This window comes from Pleurodeles waltl, chromosome 5, assembly GCF_031143425.1.
Source record: "Pleurodeles waltl isolate 20211129_DDA chromosome 5, aPleWal1.hap1.20221129, whole genome shotgun sequence".
NCBI classification, from domain to species: Eukaryota; Metazoa; Chordata; class Amphibia; order Caudata; family Salamandridae; genus Pleurodeles; species Pleurodeles waltl.
The window spans coordinates 638700362-638720271 of NC_090444.1; the positions used below are offsets into that span (position 1 = coordinate 638700362).

At 50.3% G+C, this 19910-nt stretch overlaps 1 protein-coding gene across 2 annotated transcripts in view; it reads right to left on the reverse strand.

Annotated features, from left to right (window-relative positions):
* Positions 1–19910, reverse strand: part of KMO (kynurenine 3-monooxygenase) — a 572599-nt gene that overhangs the window by 250146 nt on the left and 302543 nt on the right. For both annotated transcript variants that reach the window (XM_069234506.1, XM_069234507.1), the window contains exons 6-7: positions 3328–3415; positions 1816–1981 (exon numbers count right to left, since the gene is read on the reverse strand). In XM_069234506.1, the coding sequence (XP_069090607.1) occupies positions 1816–1981; positions 3328–3415 (254 nt within the window). The remainder of the gene's footprint in view (positions 1–1815; positions 1982–3327; positions 3416–19910) is intronic.

Genomic DNA, 19910 nt, shown 5'->3' on the forward strand with positions numbered 1-19910 from the left:
AACTTGGTGAACGGACCACCTCCACTCTAAAATCTAGGGGTGGCGCACATGCAATCATAGCACAGAGGCTTTCATCATAGGTGCAGCAGTTATGTGCTCATCTAGTCTGATTAAAGTTATTTGACCAGTGCGCATGCCATGGCCCCTCATATTGGCAAGGGATAAGGTGCCCGTGTACATAAGAGTTAGGTGCAGCCGCCAAGATGAAACCAGAAGCCCAGCTGCAACAACAGGGGAACAAGGGGGCAGGAGCGAAGATGTAATAACATACGGCAGCACCGAATCTGCAATACTTTAAGAGGAAGTGAAAACACAAGTGCTGTTTACAAAGGCACTGAAGCAAGTGAAACAAGCATTTGGAAAGCAATAGTCTTGTGTTAGCGTGAGTTAGAGCTCTTAGCGTTGTAAATTACTGACTGGACTTTTCTTGCCACACAGACTAACAAGAGGAAGCGAGCGAGAGCGAGCTGGCGCTGGAAAAGCCCCCCACTGCTGTTGGTTTATGTTTACAGAGGGAGCTGGTGGGGAGGAGGGGCTGATTATACATCCACAGTGTAAGACAAACAGGCCAATACTGAAATAAAAAGTCCCCTTCAGAAGAGATAAACAGGACATAGTGTAATTATACAGTAGTTTGTGGTGCTCCCAAAGAGAAAAAAGGCAGGACAAAGAGGCAGAAATGACCACTAGCAAGCAAGGATGTTTGAATGACAGTGGAACCAACAAATGAAAACACTGGAACCCACAGTATAAGTATACTTAAAAAGTATACAACACGTCAAACACCACGCTCAACTTACAAACATATAAAATTTGTGACAAAAGGAGAAAGCAGGGATGAAAAAGAACCTGCAAGAGTGAGATGAAGAGACAGGAAGTAGGGTAATTAAAAGACGAAGCATGAGGTGGAATGAAGACTAGAAAGCCTTTAGATCTGCACCCTTTGCATTTAGTGTAAACAGCAGTGGGCTCCTTAGAAAAACTTTGGACACCTGCACCTATTTTTAAAATTAAGCACTGATATTTTGGAATACACTACTAGAACTCATAATAGGATTGTGCCATGCTAACTTGGTTCCCAAAGCAAAATATTAGATATTTATCAAAGTTGCATTTTTGGGGATTTAGGTACCATGTACAGACATGTACACCAGGAGCAGCCCACAGTGCGGAAAAGGGGCGGGCAGCACCTGGCCGGGGGTGTTGTTATTGGGGGAAAGAAAAAAAAAGAAAAATGCAAAAAAAACACTTACCTGATTCCTCTCTGCCGAACCACTCTTCAGCCTCCACTGCAGGCAGAGGCTCCCAGCCTGTCCTGCGGCCAGTCCAAATGCTGCTCTGATGCTGCTGGCAGCATGAAAGCAGCATTTTGGGTGGCCGGAGCCACCTGGTGCTCCAAGGCAGACTGGGAGCCTCTGCCTGCTCTCTCCAACCTGGCAACACAGTGCCAGTTAGGAGAAAGCCCAGTGCACGTGTGTGTTTGGCCGACCCGGGATGGCAGGCCAAACACACATGAGCACTGAGGGGAGTGCCCTGTCACGCCCCGTGGCCAGCCCCCTTAACAATAAAATGTTAATAAACATAATTTATTATTGTTTTATTGTGAAAGATTTGCTGCTGCTGCTGGTGGGTAGGGCGTCACTCCTCCGCCATAGCGGAGGAGCCGCGCAACATAGCTTTAGCATTATTTCAAGCCAATTTCCCCTTGATATTGCTAACCAACCAAAAGTTAATTTCTTCAAGCAAAGCATACTTTAGAAATGTGCTCGGTCAGGCAACTAAAGACATGGAGGTCTTGGAGTAGAGGGTACTCACCTCACCGTCTTTGGGTGGGATAGTCAACTCTTTGTAACCATGAGGGATGTACTCTTGGCTGTAGCTGAATCGTGTTTGCCTCATGAACTGCTTCCTTACAGATGAAAAGGCGCCATCGCATGCCACAATGAGATCACAGGAGAATTCTAAAAGCTCTTTGCAAGGTCTGCAGAGAGATGCAAAATGGATAAAACAAAACAAGTTCACAAAATGTGCATCCCTCGAGCAGGCTTAACAAAGCAGGTGAGTGTGTAAGGTCGGCTGATGCCAACAACAATGGTGGCTCTTCAGCAGTAAACATTTATCTTCACCTTTATTAGCCTCAGTCCCTTGATCTACATGATTTATAATTGTTAAGCAGTGAAAACAAGACTTGTCCCCTTCTAATATGCTATCATACGGCCACCTATAAATTGGATCTCCTTAAATTCAGCACAGCTTCTAGCGACCCAAGTAACACTGCAAAGACATTTCCCAGCTTGTGTTGCAGCTCCATTGTGTCCCGTCAGCATTTTTAAGTAAGCAGTCTGTATCTTACCACACATTACCCGGCCATGTGAAAATAACTCAAAGGCTCTATACATGTTTTGTTCTTAGGCATGGTTATTTTGCCAGAGTTTAGGTTGGCCACATACATTTTTTAAGTAATTTGATTTGAGTTTTAAATTTAGCAATCGAATTCTTCCAAGCACAACAGTCTGCAGAATATCCTGGATGATAGCGCGAGAAGCTGTGTTGTAATTTATCCCTCCAGGAGTTTGATCAAAAGAAAGTAGTCATTGATCTTATCTAACTACAGTCACTTATGACATCTCTTTCCTTGATGACACCTCGTATATTTATCAAACACGGGAAGTGCAATCAATAAGTGAAACTAATTCTGAAAGTTGTTTTTGGAATGATAAGGAAACAAAATTGGACACCGTGAGTGTCTGAGTTGTTTTAAGATTGTGTGGCGTGCCAGTGGTTGAAAGGTGAAGAATGATTAATTTTTTTATGTTTTGAATTCTTTCCTTGGGCTAGGGTGGGTTTATTCAGTGTGAGATCTTATAAAACGTACTCATAAAGTATTTTTGTATACCATACGTCTAATAAGGCAGTATTTTGTATACCATATATGTACTGTTATTGCTAAGTAGTTTGTTATTTTAATAAAATTGATGACACAATGTATTAATGAGTTATGGTATGAATTTGATTTTGTTTGGTTCTACGGTATGTACTTGCTTATTGAGTAGCTGGAACTGTGTACCAGTAAAAAAGTAACTTAAGGTAGGCGTGTTGGTGTGTTTTATCAAACATCGTTATTCCTCTGTCCCCAGCCCATATTGGTTTTTCGAGGCCCCTTGTGTGCTTCTGTTTGCTTCCTGCGCATGTCAACAAAATTAGAAGCGCAAACATTCTTGGTGGCAACGTGAGTCTGACTTTGCCCCTTTGCTATTTGAGGGACTTTTAATAATTAAGCAAAAACAATCAATGACAAACATTCTTAGGCTGACCGTCCACTGTTACCTAACAAAGGTCATTGCTCCCATTGGAGGTTTGCAGTCCAGGAGCTTGTGTTCAAAGTGCATTGTCACGTTGGGGAATTGTTCAGCAGCTGCAGAACAGAAAAAGAGACATGTAAGCAACTCCATGCCGCATAATAAAATGATTCATCAAGGTATTAACCAAGTCGCACATTTTTATTTCACAAACTAAGTCCAGAAAGGAATATTTGCATACATACAAAACTAATGTAACCTAGCACCCTCTGTGGTGTACCATTATGTACAAGGTCGTCTTTTAGGATCTGCTAGCTAGGCCCACGCTACGGGCGCCGACATCTAGAGGGGCGCTTGAGTTCTCTGCAGCAGTATCCCTAGGACTTAGGCCAAAAGAAGTGTTGGAGAGGGTGGGGTAGTAAATTTATTTTCACCCACGGCGCTCTTTGGGCATATGCCATCTCTGTGTCTGTGGCACTACAAACACTACAAACACTTTGGCGATCCTCAGATATTACGGAGCATATCTAAGAGCCACTCGTGTTGCCTTAGTGCTGCTGTACCATAATTTGTTTGACACTAATGCGCCACTAAAATGTCTTTTCTGCTGCACCATATTTACAAAGTGGAGCAAAGCTTTTATTGTGCCATTTTGTAACCCCTTGCACCCCATTATGCCAGCGCCAGGCATAACGTATGGAAGGGGGGCATTCCGGCGCTAGGAGGCCTGCAAAATGGCACAGTGAAATTTAAAATATTTCTGTGTCATTTTTGGCTTTATTTCTAATGCCTGATCAGAGCAGGTGTTAACTTGATGCTAAATACACACGAAAGTACGGGGTTCTCTAAAAGAGGACGTCGCGGATATCAGCGTAGCCCTGGATTGTATGTATTCCTATTTGGAAGGGTAATGTCAGTGGAAGGTCAGTTGGAAACTGCCGAGTACATATACGGAGAGGAACAACGGGGGGGGGGGAAAAAGGGATTTCCTTTTACAGACTAGGTGGTCTCACACACTATATAGTGTCATGCTTCATCATTTGACCACCTAGACCCGCCCAGGTAGGACAGTGCCACCTGGGCGGACTCAACCTCACTGTTAAAGGAACAGGAGGGAGTGCGTAAATAAACTTGTTTCTGGAAAGATCGGGATCCAGCTAATCTACTGAAAAAACTGAAAACACCTAAGCAGACACCTGTGAAGAGCAACAAATTTAATAGTGGTGTCTGACTGGTGTAGTTAAAAAGGGGGGTTGGGACACCTCTGTGAGGACAAGGACTCACAGGGTCACCTAACTAATTAATAGCCAACATGTTTCTGCCCTCAGAAGTGAGCCAATGGAGGTCTCAGGGCATTCGTCAGGGCCTAGGATCCCTACGTCTCACGTTGGAGGAAAATACTCTATGTGGAAATCAAAGAGTGAAAAAATGAAAAATGAAAGATCTACCTTACCCAAGGAATTACCTTGAGGCGGCCCTTTTCTTAGAGGCTGCTAGCCTCTGGTATCCAGGAGGGGGAGTGTCCCCTTATAGTCACACATACATCAAAGGGGACGCTCGCCGTGCGCCTATTTCGTCCTCTCCTTGGACCGCTTGAGACATGTTAACTTGATGCTCCCATAGTAACCTATGGGCCTCCTTGCACTTTGCTACACTAGCGTCAATTTTTTTTACGCTACTACAGCAAAGCACCACAATAGCATCAAAACTGTTTGCGCTATTGTGCTAACGACCGACTGTCATTAGGTGCTGTTAGGGGGGCACAAAAAAAGTGATGCATCATAGCTGTTGCGCCATTTTTCTCAAATATGCATCTACATTTTGTAGCAATATCCGCAAAACCAACATGCAATTCCGCTATTGAACCTTAACAACCTCTGTGTATGGAGGTGTATAAAAAGCCTGGAGCAGAATCATAAAAGATACATACAATTTGTTCAGTAGTAGTGTTAGAAACGAGGTCTTTAGTTGGCAGTCAGTTTACCCCCTGTTCAAGCAAGGGCCCTCACTCTAGTCAGGGTAAATCACACACAATCCAAATTATCCTGTGCCCACCCCTGGTAGCTTGGCACTGAGCAGTCAAGCTTAGCTTAGAAGGCAATGTGTAAAGTATTTGTGCAATAAATACATGCAATAGCACAGTATAATATTTATCTGATAAGATGCAGGTCAAAATGATTAAAATGCAATAAGTATATGTTGAGGTATCATAAGAAAAGTGAAATAAAGTGTCTTTAGTCTGTTAAAAGCAACAAATGTCTCTTTCAAGCACAAAGTATCTGGTTCGCGTTCAAAATCTCCGTGAAGGACCACAAAGGAGGAGATGCATGGAAAACAAGGGGGTGTGTGCCGATTTCTCGGGCCACACAAAGCGTTGCGTTTTCACGCAGGGACAACTGTGCGTTGATTTCCGGTGCTCGGTTGTGGATCCTCTTCGGGTTGCGGGGTTTTCAGACGCCCCGGGGATGATGTGTGGATTTTTGGTGCTGACAGGACGAAGTCACAGGGGCTGCGTTGATCCGATGGGCGTTGCGTGGAAATTTCTACCGCACAGCAGGCGCGGAGTCGATCCCTCTCTGGAAGTCGGGCTGAGTTGTTCCGGCTTGACTGTGCGTCAATCCAGTGGGCCCTGCGTTGAATTTCTGGTCACTATGATGGCGCTGCGTCGATCTTCTCATTGCGAAGTCGGCTGCGCCATTCCAGGTCGACGTGCCGGTGAATTTTTCACCATGGTGCAGGCTGTGCGTCATTTCTGGCAGGCTGTGCGTTGATTTTCGCCGCACAGGGAGTCCTTCTTGTAGAGAGGAAGTCTTTTTGGTCCTGAGACTTCACAGAATAGGATGCAAGCTCTATCCAAGCCCTTGGAGAGCACTTCTCACCACAGCCAGAAAGCAGCAAGGCAGCAGGGCAACAGCAAGGTAGCAGTCCTTCACAGAAAGCAGACAGGTGAGTCATTTGAGCAGCCAGGCAGGTCTTCTTGGCAGGATGCAGGATCTGGTTCAGGTTCTCTTCTCCAGAAAGTGTCTGAGTTGGTAGGGGCAGAGGTCCTGTTTAAATACCCAAATGTGCCTTTGAAGTGGGGAGACGTCAAAGAGTGGCTTAGAAGTGCACAAGGTCCCCTTTCAGTTCAATCCTGTCTGCCAGGGTCCCAGCAGGGGGTGTGGCAGTACTTTGTGTGAGGGCAGGCTACAGCCCTTTGACATGTAAGTGTCAGGCCCTCCAGTCTCCCAGCCCAGGAAGACCCATTCAAAATGCAGATGCATGCTCATGAGGCTGAGTATCCTGTGTTTGGGGTGTGTATGAGTGAATGCACAAGGGAGCTGTCAACTAAACCCAGCCAGATGGGGATTGTAAGGCACAGAAGGATGGAAGTGCAGAGAAATGCTCACTTTCTAAATGTGTAATTTATAAAATAGTAATATTAAATCCAACTTCACCAGTCAGCAGGATTTTGTATCACCATTTTGGCCATACTAAATATGACCTTCCTACTCCTTTCTGTTCAGCAGCTACCACCCAAACAATATATGAGGGCAGTCCCAATGTTATCCTATGAAGGGAGCAGCCCTCACAGCAGTGTAAAAACGAATTTTGGAGTTTTACACTACCAGGACATGTAAACTACAGAGGTACATGTCCTTCCCTTTGTCTACACAGCACCCTGCCCTATGGGTTACCCAGGGCATACCTTAGGGTTGACGTATATGTAGAAAAAGGGGTGTTTTAGGCTTGGCAAGTACTTTTAAATGCCAAGTCGAACCACCAGTGAAACTGCACACAGGCCTTGCAATGGCAGTCCTGAGACAAGGTTATGGAGCTACTTAAGTCAGTGGCGCAATCAATGCTGCAGGCCTATTAGTAGCATTTAATCTACAGGCCCTGGGCACATATAGTGCACTTTACTAGGGACTTATAAGTACATTAATGATCCAATTGGGTATGATCCATTGTTACCATGTGTAAGGAAATGCCTCCTTGGCATGGTTACCCCCTGACTTTTTGCCTTTGCTGATGCTAAGTTTTGATTTGAAAGTGTGCTGAGGCCTGGTAACCAGGCCCCAGCACCAGTGTTCTTTCCCTAACCTGTACTTTTGTTTCCACAATTGGCACACCCTGGCATCCAGGTAAGTCCCTTGTAACTGGTACCCCTGGTACAAAAGGGCCCTGATGCCAGGGAAGGTCTCTAAGGGCTGCAGCATATCTTATGCCACCATGGGGACCCCTCACTCAGCACAGACACACTGCTTGCCAGCTTGTGTGTGCTAGTGGGGATAAAAAGACTAAGTCATCATGGTACTCCCCTCAGGGTGCCATGCCAACCTCACACTGCCTACAGGTATAGATAAGTCACCCCTCTAGCAGGCTTTACAGCCCTAAGGCAGGGTGCACTATACCATAGGTGAGGGCATAAGTGCATGAGCACTATGCCCCTACAGTGTCTAAGCAAAACCTTAGACATTGTAAGTGCAGGGTAGCCATAAGAGTTTATGGTCTGGGAGTCTGTCATGCACGAACTCCACAGCACCATAATGGCTACACTGAAAACTGTGAAGTTTGGTATCAAACTTCTCTGCACAATAAATGCACACTGATGCCAGTGTACATTTTATTGTAACATACACCCCAGAGGGCACCTTAGAGGTGCCCCCTGAAACCTTAACCGACTACCCGTGGAGGCTGACTGGTTTTAGCAGCCTGCCACACACCAGACATGTTGCTGGCCACATGGGGAGAGTGCCTTTGTCACTCTGTGGCTAGTAACAAAGCCTGTACTGGGTGGAAGTGCTTCACACCTCCCCCTGCAGGAACTGTAACACCTGGCGGTTAGCCTCAAAGGCTCACCCCCTTTGTTACAGCACCCCAGGGCATTCCAGCTAGTGGAGTTGCCCCCCCTCCGGCCACGGCCCCACTTTTGGCGGCACGGCCAGAGGAGATAATGAGAAAAACAAGGAGGAGTCACTGGCCAGTCAGGGCAGCCCCTAAGGTGCCCTGAGCTGAAGTGACTCTGACTTTTAGAAATCCTCCATCTTGTAGATGGAGGATTCCCCCAATAAGGATAGGAATGTGCCCCCCTCCCTTCAGGGAAGAGGTACAAAGAGGTTGTAGCCACCCTCAAGGACAGTAGCCATTGGCTACTGCCCTCCCTGACCTAAACACACCCCTAAATTCAGTATTTAGGGGCTCCCCAGAACCTAGGAACTCAGATTCCTGCAACCTAAGAAGAAGAGGACTGCTGAACTGAAAAACCCTGCAGAGAAGACAGAGACACCAACTGCTTTGGCCCCAGCTCTACCGGCCTGTCTCCCCACTTCTAAAGACACTGCTCCAGCGATGCTTTCCACAGGGACCAGCGACCTCTGAATCCTCAGTGGACTGCCCTGCATCTAGAAGGACCAAGAACTCCTGAGGACAGCGGCTCTGTTCCCCAAAGACTGCAACTTTGCAACAAAGAAGCAACTTTGAAACAACTTGCGTTTCCCGCCGGAAGCGTGAGACTTGACACTCTGCACCCGACGCCCCCGGCTCGACTTGTGGAGAACAATCACTTCAGGGAGGACTCCCCGGTGACTGCGAGACCGTGAGTAGCCAGAGTTGACCCCCCTGACCCCCACAGTGGCACCTGCAGAGGGAATCCCGAGGCTCCCCCTGACCGCGACTGCCTGCTTCTAAGAACCCGACGCCTGGTAGGGACACTGCACCCGCAGCCCCCAGGACCTGAAGGATCCGACCTCCAGTGCAGGAGCGACCCCCAGGTGGCCCTCTCCCTTGCCCAGGTGGTGGCTACCCTGAGGAGCCCCCCCCTTGCCTGCCTGCATCGCTGAAGAGACCCCTTGGTCTCCCATTGCTTTCTATTACAAACCCGACGCTTGTTTGCACACTGCACCCGGCTGCCCCGTGCCGCTGAGGGTGTACTTTATGTGTGGACTTGTGTCCCCCCCGGTGCCCTACAAAACCCCCCTGGTCTGCCCTCCGAAGACACGGGTACTTACCTGCTGGCAGACTGGAACCGGGGCACCCCCTTCTCCATTGAAGCCTATGCGTTTTGGGCACCACTTTGACCTCTGCACCTGACCGGCCCTGAGCTGCTGGTGTGGTACCTTTGGGGTTGCTCTGAACCCCAAACGGTGGGCTATCTAGGACCCAAACTTGAACCCCGTAGGTGGTTTACTTACCTGCAAAAACTAACAAACACTTACTCCCCCCAGGAACTGTTGAAAATTGCACTATCTAGTTTTAAAATAGCTATATGTGATTTATGAGAAAACTGTATATGCTATTTTGCTAATTCAAAGATCCTAAAGTACCTACATGCAATACCTTTCATTTGAAGTATTACATGTAAATCTTGAACCTGTGGTTCTTAAAATAAATTAAGAAAAGATATTTTTCTATACAAAAACCTATTGGCCTGGAATTGTCTCTGAGTGTGTGTTCCTCATTTATTGCCTGTGTGTGTACAACAAATGCTTAACACTACTCCTTTGATAAGCCTACTGCTCGACCACACTACCACAAAATAGAGCATTAGAATTATCTCTTTTTGCCACTATCTTACCTCTAAGGGGAACCCTTGGACTCTGTGCATACTATTCCTTACTTTGAAATAGTGCATACAGAGACAACTTCCTACACCATGTTTAAAGGGAGAGAGCATATGCACTTTGGCACTGGTTAGCAGTAGTAAAGTGCGCAGGGTCTTAAAGCCAGCAAAAACAGTATCGAAAAAATGGAGGGGGCAGGCAAAAAGTTAGGGGTGAACACACTAAGGCTGTCAGGTCTAACAAGTAGTTATTATTTGGGACTGAGAAAACCAACAGGTCTATAATATACCCAGAAAAGGGCAGTTTCCCAGGCACATCTTTGAGAACATGTGAAAAGAGACTGAAAATTTGCTGGCTGCAGAAATATAAACTAAAAAACATCTACTGTTAGTATATGCATTATATATACACATCTGCCCAAAAAATCACTGTGGCCCTCATTCCGAGCCTGGCGGGCGGCGGAGGCCGCCCGCCAGGCTTCCCCCCTCCGAAATACCGCTCCGCGGTCGTAAGACCGCGGAGGGTATTCCGAGTTTTCCCCTGGGCTGGCGGGCGGTCTTCACAAGACCGCCCGCCAGCCCAGGGGAAAACTCCCTTCCCACGATGACGCCGGCTCGTAATAGAGCCGGCGGAGTGGGAAGGTGCGACGGGTGCAGTTGCACCCGTCGCGTATTTCAGTGTCTGCTTTGCAGACACTGAAATACTTTTAGGGGCCCTCTTACGGGGGCCCCTGCCGTGCCCATGCCATAGGCATGGGCACGGCAGGGGCCCCCAGGGGCCCCGCGACTCCCCCTCCCGCCATCCGGTTCCCGGCGGGAGAACCGCCAGGAACTGGATGGCGGGAGGGGGAGTCGGAATCCCCATGCCGGCGCAGCATGCTGCGCCGGCTTGGAGGATTCCTTTGGGGCAGCGGGAAACCGGCGGGAGACCGCCGGTTTCCCTTCTCTGACCGCGGCTGAGCCGCCGCGGTCAGAATGCCCCGCGGGGCACCGCCGGCCTGTCGGCGGTGCCACCGCGTCCCACGGCCCTGGCGGACTTGTTCCGCCAGGGTCGTAATGACCCCCTGTGTGTCTAATGCCACTGTCAAATGCCTGCCTGCAACCATGGTAGATCTGGAGTTAGATTAGTTAATTAACTCAGTCCCTCCTCACTGTTTCTGACTTTTCCTGCACACATAAGTATAGGGAGTGCAGAGCTGTAAGTCTCCACACATATTTAGAGTATACCAAAACGGAGTAAACATATACAAAAGGGTATGTTTATCTTTGAATCAGGCCCTCAGTATCTCACTTTGGGCCTTGGGGCTGGATCTCGAATCCTTGTTCTGTTACGTGAATGAACAAATTGTGATCTCTGGCAAATCACTTAGGCCCTCATTACATCCCCGGCGGTCAAAGACCGCCAGGGCTGTTTTGTCGATTGAACTGCCAACAGGCTGGCGGTGCAATCTTGGGAATTACGACCGCGGCAGAAGCGCTACAGTCGCACCCGGTCCCGGCGGATTTAATCCTCCAGGGCAGCGCTGCTTGCAGCGCTGCCGAGGGGATTACGAGTCCCCCTCCCACCAGCCTTTTCATGGCGGTAGGAACCGTCATGAAAAGGCTTGCGGAAAGGGGAGTAGTGGGGCCCCTGGGGGCCCCATGAAGCTTTTTGACTTTTGCGACTGCACCCGTCGCACCGCCGCAACACTGCCGGCTCCATTTGGAGCCGGCTCCCATGTTGCAGCGTCACCCCTGCTGGGCCAGCGGGGATGTCGAAATGGCAACCGCGGGAGAGCGGCCGCGTGGCGGTTACAACTTGGCGGGCGGCAGTTGCCGCCTGCCAAAGTTGTAATGAGGGCCTTAATCTGTAGCTGCCATTATTGTAAACTTGTGATGTGAAAGTATGTGAAAGACTTAGGCCGTCATAACAACCCTGGTGGTAAATCCTGCTTTCTGCCGTGCTGAAGACCGCCAACATACTGTTGAAGTGGCCGAATTCCGCTACAGGTATTACGACCCACATCTCGGAACCCGCCACAATACAGACACCCAAACAAGTCTGCCACACCAAAGGTCAGTGATAAACTGGCGATACCATAACCCACATTGTCACGCCAACAGGAATATGCCCACACTATCACGACCCATGAATCAACACATCCCCCCACACATTACAACAGACAGAACCTCACACATCACCCACACCACATCATGGCACCTCAAAGACACCCCAGGTTCTCAGAGGAGGAGCTCAGGGTCATGGTGGAGGAAATCATCCGGGTAGAGCCACAGCTTTTTGGATCACAGGTGCAGCACACCTCCATTGCGAGGAAGATGGAGATATGGCAGAGAATCGTCGACAGAGTCAACGCAGTGGGATAGCATCCAAGAACACAGGATGACATCAGGAAGAGGTGGAATGACCTATGGGGGAAGGTGCGTTCCGTGGTTTCAAGACACCAGATTGCTGTACAGAGGACTGGCGGTGGACCCCCACAACTAACAACAGGGGAGGAGCAAGTCTTGGCAATACTGCATCCTGAGGGCCTCGCAGAGTAGCAAGAGGACTAGACTCTGGTAAGTCAAATCTTTACTACCATATCCCCCACACCCCACCTGCATGCCATCACATACCCCACCCTTACCCTCACTCCCATCACTCCATCATCTCACATATGTCCCACTATCCCAACCCACACATCTCAATACCCAGGCCCTGCATGCAACACCTATGCATGGACCACCATCACCAAAGCATGTCCAGTTCAGATACCTACACAGACCCCAAATCAACTATCTCAAAAGGGCTAACACAATGATGCAAGCATAGGTGTAGCCAGTACCTTACCCAATGCACACGATGGCACACACAGATACTAAAACTATGCATTTACACCCCAACAGGACCCATACACAATGTCACCAGACAGGAGGTGCCAGACATATCCAGTCCCTCCACAGAAGAGGCCCACAGTGATGACAGCAGCTCTGTACGCCTAGATCAAGATGACCAGCCCGGCCCATCAGGACCTCAGGACAGTTGGTTCCCCTGACACAGTCCCAAACCACCACTGAACCTGCCCCCTCAGGAAACACCGCCACAGCACCCACCCAGCGGGCCCATCCCTCTGTCCTCAGGACACGTCAATCAGCAGTGTGTCCACCACTACTGGGAACCCAGGCAAACCCACCAACCCAAGAAAATCAGGGACCATCGGGTCAGCGGCAGTGGGCACATGGTTCAGGGGACAGAGGCACAGGATAACAGGGAAGTTGGGAGGACTGCTATGTGACAGGGGGAGGACAGGCCCAGGGAACCAACACTCCACGAGGCACTCTCCAACATGATGGGAGTTTACCGCCATTCCCAGGAGACCATGGGCACGGTACTGGACAAGTTTCAGGAGACCCAACGGCTGCTGGAGGAACACTACCTGGGGATCAGGGAGGACTTGAAGTCCATTAACACCACCCTGGTCACCATTGCAGGGGTGCTGGCAGACCTTATCAACACCATGAGGGACACAGTGGTACACCAACGGGCCCCTGACACTAGCCTGGACGATGAACAGCCCTTCACCTCCGCCGGCGCTAGTGGACAGGAGGCACCGCCACAGGACCAACAGGCCACCACCACCCCACCCCCTGCAGAATGAGAACCACCCCGCAAACTGTCCCTAAGATCCAGGAACAAGACAGAGAGCATTGCCAAGACCCCTGCCAAGAAATAAGACCCTCCTGAATGTCACCCTTCTGTCCCACTTTGTCACCCTGTCCACCTTAAACTGCCATTTCTCCACTTCCTATGCCCCATTGGACAATGTACCTGTGAGATCAAGAGACTGGACTCTGCCATGGACATTCCTCCACCATCACCCCAGCCCATTTCACAACCCCCTCCACTTATGAGCACAAAAATAAACACCCTTGAATCACCAAAGAATCTGGAGTCAATCTGTGCTTTCACAAATGTGTAATTGCAATATCTCTGGAATATAGCAATGTCAATGTACTTGTGCACATACCAATGTTACACAGCTGTGGGCCAGGAGTAAACATAGCAGAGGGCACAAATTGGGACCCAGAACTGTGAAATGGAAAGCCAAAGTGACAAGTCAGGGTCCATACACAGAGGTAAACAGGCAGACTTATGCTAGGTCCTACAATAGTATGAGATGTGGGAAGCAGTTCATTCTTCTTACCTGTGTCTCACTGGAAGTATTGCATGATGATGTTGTTTCGGTTGTCTACATCTTCTTCTTCTGCCTCTTCTTCTTCACTGTCCACAGGCTCCAAAGCTGGCACAAGACCACTATCAGGACCATCCTCCTGCAGAATAGGCACCTGCCGTCGCAAAGCCAGGTTGTGCAACATACAGCAGGCCACGATGATCCGGCACATATTCTTCGGTGAGTAGTATAGGGAGCCACCTGTCAGATGGAGGCACCGGAATCTGGCCTTCAGGAGGCCGAAGGTGCGCTCTGTTATCCACCTAGTTCGCCCATGTACCTCATTGTAGCGTTCCTCTGCCCTTGTCCTGGGATTCCTCACTGGGGTCAGTAGCCATGACAGGTTGGGGTAACCAGAGTCACCTGCAAATATCGAGGGACAACTGTTAGACATACTCCAAACATTAAGGACTCTCCCATACACAGACAGCAAATGAAACTGTGTGGGGACTTTAGGCTCACCTATTAGCCACACACGGTGCCTCTGGAGTTGCCCCATCACATAAGGGATGCTGCTATTACTCAAAATGCAAGTGTCATGCACTGAGCCAGGATACTTGGCATTCAGATGGGAGATGTACTGGTCTGCCAAACACACCATCTGCACATTCATAGATTGGTAGCTTTTCCGGTGTCTGTACATCTGTTCATTCCTGCGGGGGGGACAAATGCCACATGTGTACCATCAATGTTACCAATGATGTTGGAGATATGTCCCAGGGCATAGAAGTCACCTTTCACTGTGGGCAAATCTTCCACATGAGGGAAAACGTTGTAGCTGCGCATGTGTTTCAGCAGGGCAGACAACACTCTGGACAACACGTTAGAGAACATTGGCTGAGACATGCCTGATGCCATGGCTAGTGTTGTTTGAAAAGACCCACTGGCCCAGAAATGGAGTACAGACAGGACTTGCACTAGAGAGGGTATTCCTGTGGGATGGCGGATAGCTGACATCAGGTCAGGCTCCAACTGGGCACACATTTCCTGGATTGTTGCACGTCAAGTCTGTAAGTGATAATTATGTGTCTGTCTTCCATTGTTGGCAGGTCCACCAAGGGTTTGTACACTGGAGGATGCCTCCATCTCATCACCTGCCCCAGTGAACGTGCCCAATGGAGGAGAACGGTGAGCAGAGGGTCATACAACACTTAGGTATCACAAGGCTGTTTAGCAAAAACGTTAAATTTTCTCTATGTGCCTTTGTCTGTCTGTATTCCTGGGCTAAATATCTGTGACACAGTTATTTGGCCTGCCATGTGGCCCCATGAAATGGCGGTTGCCTGACTGTAAGGTGGGACAAGGGGAAATGAGGTAACTGCGCTGGCGTTGTGCACCGTCGCAATAGGCAGTCGAAGACCGCAGCGCAATTCAGCATTGGTTATTATTGGGCCTTATTGGTTCCAGGAGCCAATGACGATGTACACCGGCGGTGACGGTACGCCCCTCCGCGGACGTCACCGCCATTTTCTATCTGTTCGCTCACTTGATACCTGACCTTCAACAGAAGAGGACATACACTGCAAGTGCTGCTGTGACCTGTGTCTGGAAGCGACAATGGCTACAGTGTCTGGGGAAAGGGCCCCTTCCTTCACTTCGGAGGAGTTGGAGAAACTGGTGGATGGGGTCCTCGCCCAGTACATGCAACTGTATGGTCCTCCAGACAAACAGGTGAGTACACTGTGAGCATGGTGGATGGCACATGATTGTATGGAGTGTTGTGGATAGAAGGGGGGGACAGGCCAGCATGTGAGGATGGTGTGTGTATGTATGTCTGGGCCAGGGTGGGAGGTTTGTGGCCAATGTGTGAGAAGAACTGTACGGGAGAGTAACATCCATTCTAACTTCAAATTTCCTCTAGGTCAGCGCCCACCAGAAGAAGGGTATTTGGTGTGCCATCGCTAAGGAAGTGCTGACCCTGGGGGTCCACCATAGACGGAGCACCCACTGCCGAAAAAGATGGGAGGACCTGCGCTGCTGGAGCAAGAAGACGGCAGAGGCCCAGCTGGGGATGGCCTCCCAATGTGGAAGGGGTGCCTGTCGCACCATGACTCCCCTGATGTACCGGATCCTGGCGGTGACATATCTGGAGTTGGATGGGCACTTGAGGGCATCACACCAGCCACAAGGGCGTGAGTACACTCTCATTCAGCTGACTCGGCACGCTTGTCGAGGTGTCTGGGTGGGGCTGGTGGGCTGTGGGTTCCCCCAGGCCAGGGCAGACGCACCAAGGTAGATCCGATGATTTGCAGGCTCATTCCCACTCCAACCCCAAAGGTGGTATTTGCCCTCTACACCTAGTCAGGCTCCCATGGGTTCCAGCTGTGCACGAAATGGGTCTGGACAGAGTCCCCCTTGGGCATGTGCTTTTCCCCTGCACTGTTTGTGCATGGCTTAGTGCATAGGGCTGCTCCCTGTGTGTTGTGTCCGCCAACGGTAGTGGGGTTGCATGCGTTGACCTTGTGTCTCTTCTGTCGTCCCCCCCTTTAGTTTTGTCACCCTGTTCTTGCGTGCATTAGCATCATCTGGGGGAGGAGCAGTGGCACCGGAGCAGGAGGGAGCTGCATCCCACAGGGCCCGGGAGGGTGGAGTAACGGAGTCTGAAGCCACCAGTGGGACGGAGGGCGTGGGGAGCTCCACGATGGGGACAGGAGCATACACCAGCGACAGCGACTCCTCCTCTGATGGGAGCTCCCTTGTGGTGGTGGGCTCTTCTCTGCCCACTGCATCAACAGGTACAGCCGCCATCCCCCCTAACAGCACCGCCCTCCCAGCAGCCCCCCATCGTGTTTCCCGTGCGCGCTCACCCAGGAGGGTGGGCATCTCCTTTGGCCCAGGCACCTCAGGCCCTGCCCCAGTCAGCCCTGCTGTCCTCAGTGAGGAGACTATTGACCTCCTGAGATGCCTCACTGTTGGGCAATCTACCATTTTGAATGCCATCCAGGGCATTCATTCTGGCCAGGTGGCCCAACATACAGCATTTCAGGCTCTGGCCTCAGCACTGATGGCAGCCATTGTCCCTGTGTCCAGCCTCCCCCCTCAAACTTCCTCCACCCAGACCCAATCCCCTGTACCTCAGCCTATCCCAAGCACACCATCAGACCAGCATGCACACTCATCAACACATAAGAGTTTACATGGCAAACATAAGCACCACACATCCCAAAGGCACTCACACAAGCAGCATCCCCATGCAGACACACCAACATCTACTGCCTCCACTGTGTCCCCCTCCTCCACGTCCTCCTCCTCCCTCCTTGTCTCGTCTCCACTCACGCCTGCATGCACTACATCCTCAGCCCCTACCTCCATCACCAGCACGCACATCACTACACAGCACTCATGTGCAATCACCACCCCCACTACCATTCACACATCCCCTGTGTCCTCTCCCAGTGTGTCTGTGAGCCCTACTCCCATACTACACAAACACAGGCACACACCCACCCAACAGCCATCCACCTCACAACAGCCTCCAGCCCATGAACCTTCACCCAAATTCAGAAAACGTACACCTCCTACAACCACTACCTCTTCCTCCACTCCCAAACCCCCTCCATCTTCCCATCCCAGTGTGTCTAAGAAACTCTTCCTCGCAAACTTTGATCTCTTCCCTACACCTCCCCCCCGTCCTTCCCCTAGGGCCAGGCTGTCCAGGTCCCAGCCCAGCACCTCAGCCACCAAATCCTCAAACACAGTGATCCCAGCAACTCCGGTCTCATCGCCTGCGCCACCTATCAGGGCTGCCAGTGTGCCGCCTAGCGAGGCCAAGGAGAAGGCCATTCCGCCACCTCCCAAGGTGAAGAAGGTGCCCACATGCCAGAGGGAGAAGCTGCACCTACCAGCAAGCAAGGTCTCCTCCAAGCCAAAGGGGGACGGTGGCAAGGCACCAGCAGCGACATCAAAGGTGGGGAAGGGACACAAGCCGAAGAGCAGGTCAAGGCACTGTGGCTCTGGATGAGGGACCAGAGTCACCCCTTCTGTCAACCACAACATCAACCTGTATGGCGGTGGACATCACCACCTGCACCGCCACCTGCACGTCTGCTGCCTCAGCAACAGTCCCCAGCATCATCCCCAGTGGGCAGCCGTCCAAGGCTGCAGGAGACGTCCTGGTGTGTCCCTCAACAGGTGCAGACACATGCACCACCGCCAGCACCTCCGCCACAGACACCGCCGCAAACCCCGCCACCAGCCCTGTGACGTGCTACGACAGTCCACCACAGCTGGCATAGCAATCATCCCCAGTGGGCAGCCGTATGAGGCTGCAGGAGACGTCCTGGACCCTGCCCAGCATGAGTGACTCCCAGCACTGTTTGTACCTGCAGGTGGCAGGCAAAGTCGCAGCAGGGTGGAGTGTGTCTGTGCCTCCATGGAGTATCATGCTACCTGTTCCCAGGCAATCTCGTGGCACACACACCCAGGTGAGGCAACGGGAACTACCACACTGCATGTGAAGCACTCTGGGCACAAAGCCTCCTCCAGAACCAGTGGAGATTGACATCCACTACCTCAGTCCTTGGCAGGATGAAGCACTCTGGGCACAAAGCCCCCTCCAGAACCAGTGGAGAATCACATCCATTACCTCAGTCCTTGGCAGGATGAAGCACTCTGGGCACAAAGCCCCCTCCAGAACCAGTGGAGACTGTTATCCACTTGAGAGACTGTGGCTTTGCTCTCCTCAGGATACAGCAGTGGGCAAACCACCCACTTGAAAGACTTGAGAGACTGTGGCTTTGCACTCCCCAGGGCACAGCAGTGGGCAAACCACCCACTGGAAAGACTTGAGAGACTGTGGCTTTGCACTCCCCAGGATACAGCAGTGGGCATGGCGCCCCCTCGTGGAGCAGTAGCGTCGTCCATTCATACGGCTGAGGTGCCCCCCCAGTGTTCTCTCCATTTTGTGTCAGGTATCTTGTGTGGGCTTTGCCCATGCATTTTGGGACACTGATCCACGGACAATGATTTAATTTATATCCGGACTTGTGCAGTTGGCGTACATATTTGTATATACTAACTTTTGAATTTGGCCTATCTGATATTTCAATGATTACACTTGCTACAATGATTTTCTTTTGTCCTTGCATTCTTCGGGGGGTGACGGGGTGTGTATGTAATGTTGCTGCCTGTATTTGTGTGTATGTTGTTGTGGGTGTGGGTGGGGGTGTTGCATGTGGCATGTGTGCGTCACTCTCTTTTCCCTCCCCCTCCCCTGTGTGCTAGGTGCAGTACAGCAGCGTCTTTCCTGCTCCTGATACAAGAGGAGGTAGACCAGAATGGGCAGGACCTGTAGTTCCGTCTCCATGGCGTCCTGGCTCCTCGTTGGGTGTAGAGAGGTGAGTGGTTTCCCTTCCAAGTCCTGTTTCTGCCGTGCTTTTGATAGCGTTGGTACCGTCCAGGAAAAGGTGTCGGATAGGCGTGTTATAATACAGTGGGCGGAACCTTGTATTCCGCCTGTCTGTTGGCAGTTACTGCTGCGGTGTTTGTTTTTACCGCCGTGACAGTCAGGGTGTTAAAGTGGCTGTCTATGTTGGCGGTTTCGGCCATGGTTGTGATTCCATTTTGTTTCCGCCGGCCTGTTGGCGGTATTACTGCTACTTTAATACCAACCGCCAGGGTTGTAATGAGGGCCTTAATAAGGTACAGTGCACAGTGCTCTGAAGCTAGGTTGTAGTTCATAAATACCAGTGCATTCATTCCGAAGTCGTTTTAATGCCCTACTAAAGAAAAATTCTTCCCTAAGGAGAGACAAATATCTAGGTCTTTTGCTGCTTTCCTTTATTGTTCATTGTTTATCTAGATGTACAGTGACAAGCAGAAAGGAGATATTTATTGGCAACATGTTTATTTTTTAACTCT